Source organism: Hyaena hyaena, unplaced genomic scaffold (genome assembly GCF_003009895.1).
Source record: "Hyaena hyaena isolate Hyena2069 unplaced genomic scaffold, ASM300989v1 scaffold_469, whole genome shotgun sequence".
Taxonomy (NCBI): Eukaryota; Metazoa; Chordata; class Mammalia; order Carnivora; family Hyaenidae; genus Hyaena; species Hyaena hyaena.
In genome coordinates this window covers 507,841-528,532 of record NW_024081103.1, presented here as the reverse complement: position 1 = coordinate 528,532, position 20,692 = coordinate 507,841, and the positions used below count along the sequence as shown (strand labels likewise).

The 20,692-nt window shown below is 35.5% G+C and overlaps 1 protein-coding gene across 4 annotated transcripts in view; it reads right to left on the bottom strand.

The window, feature by feature from the left end:
- HELQ (helicase, POLQ like) overlaps positions 1–20,692 on the bottom strand; it is a 43,702-nt gene that overhangs the window by 4,952 nt on the left and 18,058 nt on the right. For all 4 annotated transcript variants that reach the window (XM_039253967.1, XM_039253968.1, XM_039253969.1 and 1 more), the window contains 7 exons: positions 16,895–17,036; positions 16,419–16,523; positions 9,969–10,191; positions 8,074–8,231; positions 6,787–6,885; positions 3,774–3,947; positions 636–749 (listed from right to left, as the gene is read on the bottom strand). In XM_039253967.1, coding sequence (XP_039109898.1) covers positions 636–749; positions 3,774–3,947; positions 6,787–6,885; positions 8,074–8,231; positions 9,969–10,191; positions 16,419–16,523; positions 16,895–17,036 — 1,015 coding nt within the window. The remainder of the gene's footprint in view (positions 1–635; positions 750–3,773; positions 3,948–6,786; positions 6,886–8,073; positions 8,232–9,968; positions 10,192–16,418; positions 16,524–16,894; positions 17,037–20,692) is intronic.

Below are 20,692 nucleotides of genomic sequence, written 5' to 3'. Positions count from 1 at the left end.
ATTTCAGACTCCCCATCAACATGTTCTAGTCCAACAACAGCCTTAAAGCGTGTTCACATCTACTCAGGGCACTACTGGGGTGTGTGTGCATGCACATGTGCATGTGTGTTCCCGAGCAGAAGAATGCTTCTGACCGAGTAACAGAATAAGCTGAAATCAAGGGTTGGTTAAAAACATAAGGCTGAGAGCCCAGCTGAGGACATTTTCTTCTCACTCTCTTGGGAAATGGAAATCAGCCTTGTTGCCACCAAATCAGCCCTTCCCAAACGGAGCTTTGAGTCTAAACAGACAGAAGGTAATTCTTCATTAGCGTGGAGGAAGGGAGAGATGCTAAAGACGAATGGAAGCCCACATATATGTGGGAGTGTCAGTTTTATCCCTACTGTTATTTTTTTTTTTTTCACAAATGTGATTTTTTGTAAAATCACAGGCTACTTCCAGATTAACAGTGGATTTTTGGGAGGCCACGGCAGTAATTTATTAAAAAAACAAACAAACAACAACTCTCAGAGCAAATGAGGAATAAGGCTGTTATTATGACTCACCTCATGATAAGACTTCACAGAAGAGTAAAATCTGATTTTCCTGTTAGTTGAAATCATCCCATTTTCCCAACTAACTGGGAAGCTACTAACCTCTAAAACTCCAGTCACTTCCATGAGGGGAATTAGCTCTGCCTTTACACAGTAAGTCAACTTCTTGGTCAGTTCTCCCAAAAGGGCTTTATAAACCCAAAATTCCTCAAGTTCCTGCAGAATACAAAGAAATATACAGAATTTAAATCTGGTGTTATTTCAAAGTTTGGTTGGTGTGGTGGAGGGCTCAGAAAGGATGTTCCCTTAGGTTAAGTTCTGAATCTTGGGGTAAGCCAGAGATGAACAATAATTCCAAGCAAAATTATTCTAAAGAAACATTGCAGAGACTGAGGAATTTGATGCAGTGGTTTTAGGAAGAGGAAGATGATTAAACATTGAAAAATAGGTCAGTAAGAAGAGTTCTATTCATTTTTATCAAAACACCAGCAAGTGAATGTATAGTTTTTCTTCCCCAAATGACTGAAAACAATTCCCACCTCTGGGAATTCATCCTGAAGACAGAATATTACATGTGGAAGGATTCTGATGCAAGATGCAGCAATATTTAAAGCAGCAAAAATATCAGAAGCAATATTTAAGATAATAAAACACTGGAAACCATGGGTCAATAACTGTTAAAGCTGGGTGGGTAAATGGGTATTTATTATATTATTTTGTGTTATTTTATGTTTGAAATTTTCTATAATAATTAAATTTTTTTTTAATGTTTATTTATTTTTGAGAGAGACAGAGAGACAGAGTACAGTGGGGGAGGGGCAGAGAGGGAGGGAGACACAGAATCTGAAGCAGGCTCCAGGCTCTGAGCTGTCAGCATAGAGCCCAACGCAGGGCTTGAACTCCCAATCTGCGAGATCATGACCTGAGCCAAAGTCGGACAGTTAACCAACTGAGCCACCCAGGCGCCCCTAATATTTTATTTTAAAAGTCACTTTCTAACCTTTGGGTGTCATTGTGAACCCATGTGATACATAGAACAGCATTAGCTGGCTATTTGTGGCCGCTAGGAAGGCAGTCTGTGCACTGAAGAGAACACACAGAAGAGAAGAAAACCTTGGACAGAACTAGAATCCATCAACCCTGGGACTGCCTTAGCTCTAGCTTTCCTGTTACATTTGATCCTCTTTTGTACTTACTGTTTAAACTTCCATGGGACTTTCCCTTTATTTGCAGTTAAAGACATCTTAGCTAGCTAATACCATTGATGTGCTATTTTATACTACTTATGTAACTTTTTAAAAAGAAAAAAAACACTTTAAAATACTGAAAATACACTCATGAGAGAGTAAGTCTGAGTAGATTGTTTCTAGGATCAAACATCAAATTATAGTTGTTTTTCAAATTCAACATATAGATTCTTTTACTTGAACAATTCTATAAGGCTAAAGTCCTTATAGTCATAAGTAAAACAAAGGGATGGAATATGAGGGGAAGTGCCTTTAAATAGGAAGAACAACAAACATAGAAAACTTAAGAAAATAGTTTTAAAGGCTAGTCTCTCCTTATTACCCATAGTTTTTGTCTATGGCTTAGCCAGCATATGATTAGAGAATGCAAGCTAATATTTGAAACTCAGCAGAAGTAGGAGATATTTAGAAATGTGAATTTGCTAAAATAATTCTCATTCAACCCAAAGTCAAGTATTTTGGATTATTTACTCATCAGTACATATTATAGAATTAATTGCCATGTATACACACACACATAGTATATGGAGATTTAAGATGGGAAAATGAAGATTTTAAATTAAAAAATAAAATTCACGAGGCACTTGATTGGCTCAGTCAGCTAAGTGTCTGACTCTTAATTTTGGCTGAGGTTACAATCTCATGGTTCATGAATTCAAATCCTGAATCGGGCTCTGCGCTAAAGGTGTGGAGCCTGCTTGGGCTTCTCTTTGTCTCTCTCCCGATTGCTCTCATGCTCTCTCTCTCTCTTTCTCTCTCTCTCAAATAAATTTTTTAAGAAAACAACATGTATGCTTTAAAAATAAATAAAATTCATGGGAGAAAAATGTTTTTAAAAAATTGAATATAGAAACAAATATGGAAAGGATTATTACACCACTCAATAAGAAGAAATTTAAATGAGCAAAAAAGGGCTTATGTTATGAATTCATTGAAAAAACTATCCAAGAAGAAAAGTCTGGTAAGCTTTGTTGTATTTAAGGACACTCTGAAAGCTTCTTTTAGGAAAGTCTTAAATCCATCCCAAATGCATATGGCCAAAATAGTTTTCTTCTTGAATTATAAGCTAAACACTTAACATAGAAACCTAAAGCAGCTGTCAAACTCTGGAATCAAAAATGACAAAATACTGGGTAAATCAAGAAAGTATGGTCCCAGGAAGTCATAAGGTAGCTGCCAGATACTGGTAACACACTAATGAAATACTTTACATGGTTATCACTCATGAGAAGAATTCTCCCACAGAGTCTACATCAATGGAGAATTGCTGTTTTAAGAGTTGATTCCAAATACTTATAACTATATTTTCACTTTTTAAAAATTATTGATTAAAAAACTTTTTTTTAATGTTTATTTTTATTTTTGACAGAGACAGGCTGGGTGCAGAGAGAGAGGGAGACACAGAATCTGAAGCAGCTCTGGGCTCTAAGCTGTCAGCACAGAGCCTGAGGCAGGGCTTGAACTCAGACTACTAGAGAATGAGCTGAGCCAAAGTTGGACGCTTAACCAACTGAACCACCCAGCGCCCCTTTAACTTTTTTAAAGTTTATTTATTTGAGAGAGAGAGAGAGAGACAGCGAGCGAAGGAGGGGCAGAGAGAGAGAGAGAGAGGAAATCCTGAGCAGGCTCTGCGATGTTACAGCAGAGCCTTACGTGTGGCTTGAACCCACGAACCGTGAGATCATGACCTGAGCCGAAACCAAGAGAAGGCCACTCAACCAAGTGAGCCACCAAGGTGCCCCCAAATACTTGTAACTATTAACAGTGGTTCTAAGAGTAGGGATAACTAGATGCTTTCTACTTGTTCACTATTTATTTTAGTTGATTCTGTCATTTTTGTATCTTTACCATAAGTTAGTATATAGTACTTTTTAAGCAGATAAAAACAAATATAAATCAACAATGAGGAAAGAATGACTAAATGGTTTGTGAGCTGAGTAGCAGTTAAAACAAAAGATGCAGAAAGCATGTGTCATCTGTTTAATGGAATTACCTCACAGAAATGTAACACACAGGAGGAGAACGTGGCAGCTCCAGTAAGAAGACTCTGGATGTATCCTCGAGGCATATTAAATTTTTCAGACACACTCCAAATGTTGGTCTCTTTGAGCAGGGCATAAAGAACAAAAGACAGGTATAGTCTGTTGACAGTGTCCTTGTCCACCTTCTAGAAAGACACAATGAAATAAATTTACGTACTGGACCTGCTAAAAATGTACATTATATTGAAGTTGGACAAAGGTAACGGGAATGAACTTATACTACAAGAAAGTAAGAATAGAATCATTCCACAGAAATAAAACTAAGTTCTAACATATGTACTTTATAGTAATTCAAATTATCATTTTTCCATGTATAAAAAAAAGAAATAGGCCAAATTATTTCCAATTTAAACTTCTTTTTACGGGGAAGCTGGAGTGGGTTGGATTGTGTTTGCTCCCCAAAAAAGATATGTTTAAGTCCTAACCTGTGGTACCTGTGAATGTGATGTTACTTGGAAACAGGATGTTTGCAGATATAATTAGTTAAAGATCTTGAGATGAAATCACCCTGGATGTACAGTAGACTATCTTTGGGGTACTGTATTCAGTGACTAATGTCTTTATAAAGAGGAGAGGGCACTGAGTGACACAAACCAGAAGGCAGTGTGAAGATGGTGATGTCCAGTGGAGACACTGGTAGGGAGGCATTTACAAGCCAAAGAACACCACAGATTGCCAGCAACCACCAAAAGCTAAGAGAGAGGAAAGATGTTTTCTTCCTCAGTGCCTCCAGAAGGAGCCATCTTGATTTCAGACGTCTGGCCTCCTGAACTGTGAGAGAATAAATTTCTGTTGTTTTAAGATGCTTAGTGCTAATTAGTTACAGTAGCCCTAGAGAAGAATACAGGAAGGGAAGGAGCTGGGAAGGACTTTACATTTACTGTGGTATTTATAGATTGTATATAGGTGTGAATGTGATTAGACAAATGCATTTCTTTTGAAAGGTATGTGTCTTGTCCATATTGTAAACTAAGAGTAAATATTGGATTCTATGATTTCCACATAGTTGTGATAATTTATGTTTCCAAAGTTAAAACACAAACAGAGAAAAACGCTTCCTGTCGTTGACTATTTGTGTACCTGCTTTTGCCTACGGTGTCTACAGACCAGTTCATTCAAAGTATTTCATCGTCAACAAGCTACCTTAGAAACTGAGTAGCTCATGCTTAAAATCAGAGGAAAGAAAGGATGAACTTGAGAGACAAAAAGTAGGTATAAAATATAAAATGATATCCTCAGTGATAGTAAAAGAATGTCTGGGATGAGAACTTAGGGTGGCACATGGAAGGACATGAATTACAGACTCTGCATGTTGATACTGGATCACCTTTTAAAAAGGATTAAGCTGAAAAATCATGATAGCTGAATTGCCAGTGGGGAGAGACTGCTTTTTAATTTCCCAAATTTAGTGCATCTTCATTATTAACTATAATTTGAGTCAATGCACATTTTGCTTAGAATGGATTTTCTAAGCCAAGAAAAATGATATAATTGTATTATATGGCAAGATAAGATGCTTTATGCCAATTTCAAGGTCTTTTACAAGAAATGTGTAAAGAAAAGTGAGGGTGTCATTTTCAATATGGAGAAATAAATTTGATTTTAACTAAATATGTTCTCTAGAATTTAAATCAACTGAACATTTATTGACTGTATTTCATTAGAATGTAACAAAAATAAATTCTGATTCAAGTTTTAAAAGATACATTATTCTAATAAGATTTTGTAGATGTTTATTATTTGGTAATAAGTTCTGAATTAATATGTTTTCATTTTGTATTTTAAGGTTGGATATAAAAGGTTTGTTTTAAGAAATATTTTTATTTAGCATTTTAGATATTTAAAGCAAGGTAGCTATTTCTGACCCAATCAAAATATTGTGATAACATGAAGACTGAAGTACTAAACATGTATTTATAATTTTATGATATAGCAGTACTTGAGAGAGGGCATCAGTTGATTCAAATGTGAATAAACACCATCTTTCACTTTTCAAAATATAATTAGTAATATTTATGTAAATTTAAAGATATAGGGGGAAATGGTAGGTAAAATAATTAGGTTATCCAATCCAAAAGACTGAATTACCAGAAAAAAATTAAAAATGAAAAAAAGTGTATTATAAGGTGGAAAATATTAACTTAAGGAATTTGAAGGTATGTTTGCCAAAGAATTATTTCCATTCCTCTTAAAGTTAGTGTAATAGACACTGGCTTCATATTTGTTGACTAAACTTCAAAACCCCAAAATATAAGATATTGCACAAAAAGTATTAACTTATCCATTTCAACCTTCTATAGAATATACTTCAAGTACGAGATTGGAAGTTCTTTAAGGACAACAAACAGCAATAACAGAAACCTCAAACCCATCCTATCTTAGAAGCCCTGATACCAAGTAGAACGCCTAATAAAAAGTTTCTAGGGGTGCGAAAAAAAGTTTCTAGAGGGACACCTGGCTGGCTCAGTCAGTAGAGTATTTGACTCTTGATCTCGGGGTTGTGAGTTTGATCCCCACACTGGGCATAGAGATTACTTAAAAAAAAAAAAGTTTCTAGAAAATACTTTTTTCTCCCTTGAACTGATTTCAGAATTATATACTACCATAAAAATATTTTATAAGTATTTTACAATTTTTATCACATAAGCCATCAGTAGACTAAGAAAAATAGATTAAGGCTTACCTTCTTCTATGATAAGAAGCTCATACGTGCATGACAGTGTTTCAGAAATACAAAGGTACACACACAAAAAGGACATCACATCATCCAAAAATAAATACTGTCTTTAAAAAAATGCCCAAATTTCTGGCCCTCAGATGTTTTAAATAATAAACTGGGAATTATATTAACTTAAAGAAAAAAATATGAAACAAAAAGATCAAATTAACAAAAGGGATGATACAACAGCATTAATTTTGTTAAATCAACTTAGTTATTTAGGAAGAGAAAAAGGACTATGGTACCTTCTTTATAGCTTGACCTGATGCTTTCTTCCCAATAAAGTTTTCAGAGACTCCAAGAAGAGCAGCTACATTTTGTTCTGCTGGGCTGAGCTGGCTAAACTACATTAAAAAAGAGTAAATATAGAAAAAAATCAAATTGTAACTTTTAAAAATCTGCTATTTGAACCAAATCCAGTATTTCCTGTGATATCACATTTTCTGGTTTTAAAGTATATGAAGAAACAACAAAAATTTTATTTATACATATTTCAAGCTTAAAAAATATGTTATCAAAATATAACATATTTTAGCAGAACATTTAAAGACAGAGTCACGAACACTATGACCATGGACTATGGTTTCCAGGGACTGTGTGGTTATGTTTAATACTGAGATGTCTGGGGGAGAGTGAGAAGAGGGTTAAGCTTTTGAAAGTAAATGTATTGTAAAGTACCATTTAAAAAAACTTAGTTATAGGATGCATGGATGGTTCGGTTGCTGAAGTGTCAGACTCTTGATTTTGGCTCAGGTCAGGATCTCATGGTTTGTGAGATTGAGCCCCACATCTGGCTCTGTGCTGACAGCAAGGAGTCTGCTTGGGAGTTTCTTTCTTCTTGTCTCTGCCCTTCCTCTGCTCGAATGCATGAGCCCCCCCCAAAATAAATAAACATCAAAAACCCCCCAAACTTAGTTATAATTTAACAACGTGACATTAAAAAGAAAGTTAATTTCCTGCAATTCAAAGCTGCATACTGCCTCTGCCTCGTCCGTGTTCATGTCTCTGCCCTGTTCACAGTAAAAACATAATAGACTGTGCTCTACTGCCTGGTTTTGTGACAGCGGGATCAGCTCCACCTTGTTGTTGGTGATAAAACTGACATTCCTGCTCAGGTGGTAATATCACTGGGTCTGTCACGCTTGGCTCTGATACAGCTGTCATATAATTAAACTCTCAAGAAATAACTTTCACAATTTTCTTCAGCTTCTAGGCATTATGAAATGGAGTGGTCGCCAAATCATAACAATAACTATCTTTGGGGAATAGGACTAGGGATGATTTTCCTTTCTTTTTTGGATCTTTCTTTATTTTTTCAATAATGAACATGTTCATATTTAACAGAAAAGTAATACTTAAGTTACATAAACCAAAAGTGCTATTACCATATTACTATTTTAAAAATGGAAGCATGAAAGGCCCAATTTCATATATATTTTTTGGCAGAGAAAAAAAGTGAATAATCACTTGACAAAAATTACATTGTCATTAATAAACAAAATACTCTATATTGAAGAACCTTGTATTCTCACCTGTCTGAAGTATATCATCCAGTCTGGGTTGCACTGAGAAGCCATATCATAGGGAGTTGTTAGGTAAATTAGGTGAAGAAGGCTTTCGAGCACAAGTCCTTCGAGACCTTTCTTCAAGTCTCTGTAGAGAATGTCACAATAAGCCAAATCTATAGTTCCTAAAAGAAAGATACAAATATTTTATCTTTCATGATTACCAGAGGGGAAAAAAGGTGAATTTTAAAAAGGTCTTATTTAGAAGTTACCTAAATATAGCAAAAAGTCTTTAAAAGCTCTTTAAAAGAAGTTTTTTTAAGTCCAGGATAGTTACTGGGTTATATTAGTTTCAGGTGTACAATATAGTGATTCAACAATTCTATACATTACTCGGTGGTCATCATGAGTGTACTCTTAATCCCCTTCACCTATTTCACCCATCCCCCCACCAAAACCTTTTCTTATGTAATTCAGCACAACTATTTTGGAGATCATTTGACAAGTACATACCTTCTGACTCAACTGCTCTGTTTTTGGAAATCTAACCCAGAGAAACATTTCCACACATACCCAAGAATACATAGAGATGCCTGCTGTAGCTTTGTTTATAATTGAGAAAAATAAAAAACAGTGCAAATGTCCACCAACAGGGGAATCGTTAAATTACAGAATTCACAGTACAGATGATTACAGTAGTAAAAGAAAAATGAGGTATATTTAAAGGGACTGACATTTTAAGATTCTCCTAATATTTAAGTGAGAAAAGCAAGCTACCAGAAAATGCTTACAGCTGTGATTTCATCTTTTAAAATAAAATAGAAAAAAATATATAAATGTATATGTACAAATAGATGCATAAAATAATCTATACACATGTACATACACACATACATATATATATACATACACATGTTAATCTATCTATAATAATACATGGAAAAATACACATCAAATTATTAACAGTGGTTGCCCCCGGGAGAGTGAAAATGGAGCAGGAGAATGGGATTTTTCTTTATATAATTCTAAGTTCTAAGGAGTTTTTTTAAACAACAGATGTATTATTTTTCATTAAGTAAATTATGATATAGCCATTAAGAAAATATTCACTGTCATTCCATGAATAATTTCCAAGATACTATATTAAATAAAAAAAGCAAATTTTGGAATACAAATGATTGTTTACTTAAAAGCAAAAGCTTTAAAAAATCTTAAATTTGGGGCGCCTGGGTGGCCCAGTAGAGTAAGCGTCCAACTTCGGCTCAGGGCGTGGTCTCATGGTTTATGAGTTCCAGCTGCGCATAGGGCTCTGTGCTGACAGCTGAGAGCCTGGAGCCTGCTTCAGATTCTGTGTCTCCCTCTTTCTCTGCCCCTTCCCTGCTCATGTTGGTCTCTCTGTCTCTCTCGCTCAAAAATAAATAAATGTTAAAATTTTTTTTAAATCTTAAATTTGCTTGTATATGTATATATATTTATATAATGTATTGAAGTGGAATGTACAGAAAATGTCTGAAAAGACATACACCAAACTGTTATTCTTGGCAGGATATTAAGATTTGTTTGATAGCTAGGGGAGGTGGGTGTGAAGGGGGAATGACCATCTTTCTCCCCAAATACTTCTGCAGTACCCAAAATATTTGTAATTCAACTTTTTATTTATTAAAAAATTTTTTTTAAAAAGTCAGCTCTACCATGCAACATGAGGCTTGAACTCACGACCCCAAGATCAAGAGTCTCATGCTCTACCAACTGAGCCAGGCAGGCTCTCCCCGTTTTCAACTTTTAAAAGCTAAAGTAGTCGGACAGTTTATAAACTTAATGTTATTAATACGAACTTACAATTCCAATTTAAAGAAACAGGATGATTTAATTTCTACTTTTTTTCCCAGCACATTTCCTTGGAAAGTTAGGGAAACTCTTACCCTTAAAAGAAGCTCGTCCCAGTTTTGTAATATGAAAACTATATTGGAACTCTTCTTTGCACTTATCAACAGTGTCTTTTTGCAGGAGTCCTTTTTCTGTCAGGTATCTAAGTGATTCCACAGTTATTTCCCACAGGCTTTTTTCTTTCAACAAAATCTTTTGCTGAACACCAAAAAATGTACCACTCATAAAGCGATATATGTCATCAAGATTTGTTGCAATCTGAAACAATTCAGGACATGATTAGGACATTTTCCTTAATTCAAGGCATCATTTTGAATGCATGTTAATCTCCACACCTCAAAATTAGTGCAGTAAATTTGTATAAAATCAACATACTTGCATATACAAAGATAGTGGCATTTTGAGATTAATAAGAAAAAACAAGTTGAAGAAGATATCACATTCTTACTTTTTTATGAAAACATCTACCGATTTTTCATTCAAAAACTGCTCAGATTTTTCAATAATTTTTCACAATAATCTCCAGCGCTATGCTCTGTTTACTATCCAGCCAATTATCCCTAATTCCCACACAGCCCCTTTCCCAGCTTACCCCCCCTTCCTTTCCAGCCACCTGTGAAAGTATTCTTTAGCAATAAAAATTGTATTAAAGCACACACACATACACACACGCACGCACGCAAAACACAACTGAAAGTCTCCTCTGAAACAGGATCAGACAATACTTCCTAACATATCACCTAAAAATAGTTTTCTTCTCTTTTTATCTCTCTCATCTGTGTTCTTTTGCTGCTGTCTCTCCTCCCCTCATACTCACTATTTAAAACCTATAATGGCAATCGTAAGGAACACTTAACCCTCCATTTGGTTTTCAGATATAGAATTGATGCTGAATTAGAATAATTTTACATTAGCCAATTTCAAAGAAATCAGCATGTTATACTAAAATGAAGTTAATCAATAAACACATTTCTCTTACTGGTGATACTTTCAACTGGAAAGCTTAAGTAGTTATTTCATACTAAAGCAATATAAGGGTTAACAAAAAAATATGATGAGGCATAGACATTTCCTATTGCTTTTCTTTCGCTTAGTAAAACTCTTTTTTTAAAATATATTTTTATTTATTTCTAGGAGAGAGAGAGAGAGACAGCGTGAGCAGGGGAGGGCCAGAGAGAGAGGGAGTCACAGACTCCGAAATAGGCTCCAGGCTCTGAGCTGGCTGTCAGCACAGAGCCCGACACGGGGCTCGAACCCACGAACCGCGAGATCATGACCTAAGCGAAAGTTGGACGCTTAACCGATTAAGCCACCCAGGTGCCCCAATAAAAGTCATTTTTAAACATTTATTTATTTATTTATTTATTTTTGAGGTGGGGGGCAGAGAGAGGGGGAGAAAGATAATCCCAAGCAGGCTCCATACTGTCAGTGCAGAGCCTGATGGGGGGCTTGAATCCACAGACCGTGAGATTATGACCTGAGCCAAAACCAAGAGTCTGACACCCGACCAACTGAGCCGCCCAGGTGCCCCTTAATAAAATTCATTCTTAATGGAGTATTCGATGAGGCAAAATGGCAGTTTTAAGATATTCGAGACTGATACACTAACTCTACTGTTTGAAGATTATTACTTAATTCAAAGGTATGCAGGGATCAGAGACAAAACACACAGTGGCTAGCAAGGGTGTCTGAAATATGGCTGTGATAAATAAATGGTAACTAGAGGTTCCCTGAATGCCATGGCCCAGCCACTGTTCTGTCCTCTCATAATTCCTAGAGTTTCCTTCTCTTCCACCAAAGCAAGGATCTAGTCTCTCCTGGGCTGCTCATCAGTACCCTTCTGCCCTAACTTCGCTGCCCAAGTCACAGCCCTTGCCCTTCTTGCCTCTCACCTCTCTTCCACCTGGTTTTCCCTGTCCAGAGGACTTGATTTCTGCTTCAATTCCAACTCCAAAGGTTTTCCTGTTCTCGGCCCTGTTGTGAACCCTTACCCCAGGACGTAAGAGGAGCCCTGATGACTTGTCCCCCTCACAACTGGGTCCAGTTTCTCGAGTTCCATGGGCAGGCGTGGAACCACAGCTGCCTACCTGCTAGTCTCCTGAACCAACTGCTGCCTGGACTTCTTGCTGCTGTGCTCCAGCTGTTAAAACAGAATTTAAATGCAACTGTTGTTCCCTGTGGATTTTGCATTGCCAGGCCCATAAAACCACACCCTGGTGGCCAAGTCAGTTCTCCCAGTCTCCCTGTTATCTGGGCGCACTGGTCTCAAGTAAAGTCTCAACTCCCTCCCAATTCCACTGCCTTTTGCTGAGTCCTAACTCATATACGTATTTGTCAGAGGTATGTATTATGAATATTTCCTCTGTGCTTTTTCATTTTCTTAGCAGTGTCTTTTGAAGATAATCTAAAGAATTATGAAGTCTATTTTACTGATTTTTTTTCTCTTCATGGTTTATGTTTTTGTTTCCACATAAGAAATCTTAACCCAAGGTAACAAATTTATGCCTATATGTTCCTCTATTTTAGTTTTTAAGATTAGGTCTATGATCCACTTTGTGTTCATTATTTTGGATAAAATTAGAGTGAAGTAAGAGTAGAGGTTATTTTGTTGTTGCTCTCTGTAGATATCTAGTCAGTCCAGCACCATTTGTTGAAAAACAAAACAAAACAAAACATTATCCTTTGTCCATTTAAATATCTTGGCACCTTTTGTTAAAAACTGATCATATATGGGGAATGCCTGGTTTGCTCCATTGGTAGAGCATGGGACTCTTGTTCTTGAGGTCCTGAGTTCATGCCCCAGTTGGGTATAGAGGCTACTTAAAAAAAAAATTGATCATATAGGTGTTGACCTAAGTTTGGACTTACTAATCTATTGCTCCATATGATCCTTGCACCAATATCACATTGTCTTGATTACTGAAGCTTGACAATAAATCTTGTGAACACTTATTTGCTCACAAAATTTGGCTATTCTACTCCTTTGCATTTCCAAATAAATTCTATCAGCCTTCAATTTCCATAAACAAGCTTGACATTTTGGTTGGGATTGCACTAAATTTATAGACTTTGGGAAGTAACATCTGATCAAAACTCAGAGTTCTAATTCTTGAATATGGTACCTCTCTCCATTTATTTAGGTCTTCTTTAATTTGTCTCAGCAGTTTTACAGTTATCAGTATATAGGTATGACACACAGTAGGTAAATTTATCCCTAAGTGTTGCATGTTTTTAGATGCTATTGTAACTGGAGTTGTATTTCCAATTATTTGTAGTGAGTATACAGATACAATTGAGTTTTGTACACGGATCTTGTATCCTATGACACTGCTGATTACACTCTAATTTTTTTGTACATTCCTTTGGGTTTTTCCTTGAACCTACTATCAGCAAATAAGACAGTTTTACTTCTTGCTTTCTAATCTATGTGCCCTTGTTTTTCTTCCTGTCTCATACTGGCTTTGATTTCTGATATATCCTGAAAAGTAGTGTGAAAGCAGACCTCTTTTCTTTCCAGATCTTAGAGGGAAAAACATGTAGTCTTTCAGCATTAAGTGTGATGTTACCAGCAGTGGTTTGTTGTTGTTATTTTAAAATAAACACCCTTTATTGAGTTGAAGACATTCTCTTCTAATTTGCTGAGTTTTTATCATAAGTGGGTGTTGCATTCTGTCAAATAAATAATAACACTGAATTCTGAATGTTAAGCCAACTTTGCATTACTGGAATAAACTCTGATTGTGTTGCTGTATTACTAATACTTTGATAAGGATTGTTATATCTATTTTTACCACAGATATTGGCCTGTAGTTTTCTCTTCTCATAATATCTGTCTGGTTTTTGTGTCAGGGTAATAATGCTGGTCTCAAAAGATGAGATGAGCAGTGTTCCCTCTTCCTCTACTTTCTGGAAGAATATGTGTATGATTGGTATTATACAGTTTATCAGTGAAGTCAGTTGAGCCTGGAGTTTTCTTTGTGGCAAGTTTTAAGTTATAAATTCAATTTCTTTAATAGAACTATTTAGACTTTCTGCTTCTTCTTCAGACAATTTTGGAAATTGTATCTTCCAAGAATTTTCCTCATTTCATTTAAATAATTGAATTCATTTTTCAGCATTCAAGGATTGTTATTTAAGGATTATTCATTACTATCCTTTTAATATCTCTAAAATCTTTAGTGATGATCCTCCTTTCATTACTAATCCTGGTAATTTATGTGTTCTCTCTTTTTCATCTGTTATAAAATCAGTGAATAATCTTATTGATCTTTTCAGAGAACTAGATTGTGGTCTCATTATTTTTTTTCTCTAGTTTGTCTACTTTTTATTTCATTTTTATTTTTACTAATTATTTCCTTCTTTTTACTTGGGATCCCCACCCCCCCATTCTGGTTCCTAAAGTAAAACTTAGACCATTGAATTTGGATTTTTCTTATATTCTAACAAGCATCTAAAGTTACAAATGTCCTTTTCAGCACTTCCTAGGCTTCATGCCACTGGTTTTAGTATATCTGTTTTCATTTTCATTCCATTCTAAATATTTTCTATTTCCCTTGTGATTTCTACTTTGACCACTGGTCAAATTATGCTATTTAATTTCCAAATATTTGGGTAATCCCCTATTATCCTTCTATTATTGCTGGTATACTATAATTGTTTTCATTACACACAATACCACATTGGATTTCAATCCTTTAAATGTATTGAGACTTGTCTATGATCTCAGAATATGGTCCATGTTGGTGAAATATTTCCCGTGCACTTGAAAAATAATCCAAACACACACAATGATACACTGGAAAGAGTACAGGCCAGCATGGCAGGAAACTAAATTATAGTCCCATCTAAACCATAATTCACTGAATGATCTTAGACTACTCACCAATTCTATGAGTCTGTTACCTTATCTAATATATAAATATAATAAGACTTGATGATCTTTATGATCTCTCCCTCCTTCACTAATTCCTTGGCAACCTGCCTATTGTAAGGATTTATTACATTATACATGGATTACTACAATTGCTTTTAAACTAGTCTTGCAATACTTATGCATGCTATGATCCCATTTTACAGATAAGGCAACTGAGTGAGGTTTAAGAGAGAGCTAATAACTTACCCAGGGTAATAAGAGACAGAGTTGGGACTGGGACACAGGTTGTGTGATATCAGAGCTCTTGCTCTCAACCAGCACACTTTACTAATTCTCCACTGATAAGTAACAGTGTCGCAACCCTTTAGTCTACTATTTAAGGATGCTCTCCTATCTTCCCCAAATTATAGCACACAATCTGGCCCAACTCTTTCCACCCAACCTTCACCTCTTCAGGATCTGTAGCCCTTCTCTAGAACTACAGACTCTAGTCTGTTGACTGATACCCCACACCATCTTAAGCTTTCTCATCATTTAGTCTATATTTTAGAATAGCTTATTCCTTCCCTCTGCTTATCTACAACTTCTTTTTATTATTTATTTATTTTTTTTGAGAGAGAGAGCGCGAGAGCGAGAGAGAGCACACAAGCAGAAGAGGAGCAAAGAGAGGGAGAGGAGAGAGAATCTTAAGCAGTCTCCATGGTCAATGTGGAGCCTGTGGGGCTCATGGGGCTCAATCTCAGGACTGTGAGATCGTGACCTGAGCTAAAATCAAGAGTTGGATGTTTAACCAACTGAGCCACCTAGGTGTCACTACCTACCACTGATTCCTTTTCTTCCTTATAATCTTTCACTATTCTGAACTTCTAGGGAATATTATAATATTACACTATTCATCTATAAGGTAATCAAAACTTATCGTATGGTATCTTTTTTTATTAGGTACCTTTTGTATTTTCACCCAAACTGTTTGCGCTAATAAAGGTAGTCTGCAAATTAGGTAGGTAGGGTTAAGAGCACTGGTTTTGTAGTTGAACAAAGCTGAATTCAAACCCTGGCTTTGCCATTTTATGGCCAAGTGCCCTTAGACACAAAGTTAAAATTTACTTACGAATAACCCTAAAAAAGAAGTTTAACTAAAGAGTAACCCTAAAAGAGAGCTAATCTCTAAGAAAAGGAGTGTTTTCCTATTATGCCTTTTCTTTTTCAATTTTTTGTCTAATAAAGGCTATACTGATCTCACAAATGTTTATAATATCCTAGAATGATCATAGGACTACAGGTGAACTTTATTCTATTATTAGTAAGCGTAGCCATGATGAATTACCTCACACTGGGAGCCGTGTCTTTACAGCTTCTTATAATCCCCAGAGTATCCAAAAAGTCTCTCACTTACAATGATGCCCAGTCATGATTTGTTGATTTTTCGTATTTCATACAACTCAAAGCATTAAAAATGCACATGCAAATCTAGATTCAGATTTATCATGTCAGACTGTTCTTTTCCACATCAGATTAGAAGTTAACATTTTTTTCTACTTTACAGTTCTTATAACTTTTATCTCTATTATCTCATGTAACAGTAATAATAGTTAAAAATATTGAAAAATACCTTCAAACCAATCAAAGAGAGAAACAAAGTTTGGATTCCCTTGGTGAATTCTTGAACAAGATGGCTATAACAGTTTTCCAACGGTCTGCTTATTAACTCCAATACCTACAAAAGTTAAAGCAATATTAAGTTTTGTGTTATTACAAAAAAATAAAGTGTTCCATAGAAAATTTTCTATTTTGCATAGATCTGGAAGTAGGGGGAACTTAAAGACATAAAGACAAACAACTAAGAATTTAGCAGGTGTTTTCATGGAAATGGAAGTAAGATAAATAAGGAAAATACTTTTTATTGCTTGTCTGAAATATAAAAGTATTCAAACTACTTGTTCTAATTCTTAATCATAGAGGACAAAGAAACATTATTTAAAGAAATATTAATAAGTAATTTTTAAAGGATGATATATATCATAAAAGGGCTACACCAAAGACCATAAAAAGACCAAATGACTAACCAACAACCAGATGGATTGTTACCTGTTGCTTGTCTTTTTCTTGCAGGATAAGGATACTCTCCCCAATGGAATCTATCCCAGCACGGCCAGCTCGGCCAATCATCTGTTTATATTGGTTCCTCTTTAAAAATTCCTTGGCAACATAGGGAGCTCTTAAAATAACTCTATGGAATTGATAATATTAATTAAAAGTGATAGCCCATCTATAATAATAGCATCTATTTTTTAAATTCTGAATTTCTTTAGTTATCTGATATTAAATTTAATGACATGTTAACTCAAAATAATAAGTGACTACTATTTACCAAGGACCTGTGATGTCCTAGATTCTTTGAGTACATTATCAGTAATTCTTAGAAAATTCTTGGTAACAATATTCTTCATTATTTTATTTTATCTTATTTTTTACAAAGGGGCTAACTGAAGCACAGACTAGCTAGTGGCTTACTTCAACACACAAAACTAGTATTTACCACAACTATGGTTTGAATGTGTTGGCCTAGCTACAAAGCTTATGATTGCCACTAGAACAAAAGTGATTCTATACTCCACAAATGTAAAATCTGACCCTGCACTACCAACATATGCTTGCCTATGTATGTATGTATATTACTGTCAACCATATACAATTACAAGTTTCAACTGTTTTTGACATACGAACATGGTGCTTTCAATCTTGCTCATGTATATCGAGGACTGTAGCCAGTTCTCCTGCTCAAAAGTGAGAGGAAACCTGCCATTTATCTACTAATGAACCTACTCCTTTATTTATAAATCTCCATGGACAGCCAAGATTATAAACACTTGAAGAAAACTAAAGACATAAAAGAAACACAAGAATATGCAGAATAAATGGTAGAAATAGGGAACTGAAAGAACTTTAAAAAATTCTAAATCTTGGGGCACCTGGGTGCTTCAGTCAGTTAAGCGTCTGACTTCGGCTCAGGTCACAATTTCATGGTTTGTGAGTTCAAGCCCTGCGTTGGGCTCTGTGTTGACAGCTCAGAGGCTGGAGCCTGCTTCAGATCCTGAGTCTCCCTCTCTCTTTGTCCCTCCCATACTCATGCTCTGTCTCTCAATAATAAACATTAAAAAAAAATTTTTTTTAATTCTAAATCAGTATTCACAGAAAATTCTAGAGGGTATTGTATTCACAATATGAGAACAGACTGTTATAAACAAAGAGCAATAAGAGAAGATAGTTCTTAGAAATTATGAAAAAAATTTAAATTCATTAAAAAATTCACGGAATAACTGAATAATGAATAAACATAGTTAATGGGAAATAGTAAAAAACTGATTTTGTCATATAGAAGGTAGAGTTGAAGAAATCACATAGCTCATATAGACTGAAAACTGTGTAAGAAAACTTGAGAGATTTGAAAGCCCAATCTACCAGGCTTCAACCCTGTCCAAGTGAAGTTATAAAAACAGAAAACAGAGATAATGGAGAAAAAAGGAAAAAAAGAAAAAGCAAAAAAAAAAAGTAAGATGAAAGCATAAAACTTCTCTTGGGAGGGGGAGGGTGCAAATGAGTGAGAGGCAGAGAGAGAGAGAGAGAGAGAGAGAAATGGGGCTCACCTGGGGCTTGTGTTTTTGTTTTTTTCTTTGAAGTGGGGCTTGTGCTCACCAAAGCAGGACACAAGCTCACCTGATGTGGGACTCGAACTCACTAACCGTGAGATCATGATCTGAGCCGAAGTCAGATGCATTAACGACAGAGTCACCCAGGTGCCAGAGGTATAAAAGGTATAAAACTTTACATTGAAAGCATTTTCCCAAGTGTTAGGACCTATGAATAAAAGTGGCTAAACTGGGATAGTTGGGATTAAGAATTAAATTTCCAGGGTTCAAATCTTGGTTTTTGAAACTCATTTGTTGGCATGAGGTTGGGTACATTATTTAGTTGTTCAGTGTCTCAGTTTTCTGTTCTATAAAATGTCGATAATAAAATATAACCTTCACAGAGTTGTCGTGAGGCTCTATTAAGTCAATGCAGGTAAAAGCTGTTATGACACAGGAGGGAGTGTAATGGCTCCAATTATAATTATGCACTATGATGAAATTTTAAGGTTACAGAGAAAAATCTAGGTTTCTGGAGAGGAAAAAGCAAACCTATGCAAAAACAAAAATGAGCAACAGTGGCTCCTAAAAGACATGGAACAATACTACAAAGTCCCCAAAGGGAAAAAATTAAACCTAGAATTCTATTCCTGGAAAGACGTTAAGGTATGAGGCTAAAATAAAAATATCTTCAGCTATAAAAAGACTCAAAAATTTTTACACCCAATTCAGCATTTAAAAAATAACTACTCAGGAGATGCCTGGGTGACTCAGTCGGTTAAGCATCCGACTTCCACTCAGGTCATGATTTTGCAGTTCGTGAGTTCGAGCCCTGTGTCAGCTGTCAACTGTGCTGTGCAGGTCAGTGCCTGGAGCCTGCTTTGGATTCTGTGTCTCCTTCTCTCTCTGCCCCTCTCCCACTCACGTGCACACTCTCTGTCTCTCTCTCAAAAATAAATAAACATTAAAAAAATTACTTGGGGCATGTGGGTAGCTCAGTTGGTTAAGTGTGGACTTTTGATTTCAGCTCAGGTCATGATCTCATGGTAGCCCCACTTTGGGCTTTGCACTGACAGTGTGGAGCCTGCTTGGGATTCTCTCTCTCCCTCTCTCTCTGCCCCTCCCCTGCACTCTCTCTTACTCAAAATAAACAAACTTAAAAAAAAATAAGTAATCAAGGATGGCAAAACTAAGAGTATATCACAGAAGGAGTATGTGAGATATAAGAGGCAGTGGTAAACCAAAAAAACCCAAGTATAATTCATAGGGTGGTTTAAATAATTATGACCTATAAGATAAAAGAAATTTAAAAATCTGGAACTAAAACTTTAGGAAGCTGCAACATATACATGAGGCAGTATAGGAGAAAATACAAGTGCTAAGACTTGTTATGTCCAGGAGAGGACACAGTTATTAACTCTAAAATGACAGAAAAACATGTTTGATTGTAACTGTTAAGATTTTAAGAGTACAATTTGAATAAGAGAAATAGGATATATAATTTTCTTTTTTATTCTTCAATTGTCTGAAAAATGGAAAACTTAATCAGTGACAGAGGTTGAAAATAAAAGAATGGAAAAAGATATACTTGGCAAAGAAAATGTAGTCCTAGTGTTCAAAATGAAATCACTCAACGAGAAAAACAAGGACCTACTGTATTGATAAAAGGTATGATTCAGCAATAAGATATTTGAAATAAATCTTTGTTTACTGAAACAGTTTTGAAATACAAAGCAAAACTTCTAGAAATGCAAAAAGGAGAAATTGACAACTCTGTAATAACAGGGGGAGACTAACACAGGTCTCTGAAATTGACAGATCAAAAAATCACAAAGAGTAAGAAAACAGAGACACTGATAGCAAGATTAACAACTGTGGTCTCATGGAGATGTCTAAAACTGCATACCCAAGAGAAAATACATGTATTTGAAAAAATGTCACAAAGTTTAAAGTCACAAATTATAAAGATCAGAAACCAATTATACAGGCCTATAGCTTTGGTAGTAACCGAAAAGATAATCAAAGACTTACTCTAAAAAACGATACTAGACTCAGAAGTCTTTATGGATGAGTTCTCTAAGTTTTCGACAAAATCCCTATGTTACATAAACTCTTTCAGATCATAAAAAATGGGAGAAGACTTGCCAACTGTTTACAAATAAAAAAATAAACCTTAATGTCAAAACCACACAGGGAGACCACCAAAGAAAGGAATTCTAATACCAGGAAATCTACTAAAGTTATTTTTCATTAAAAT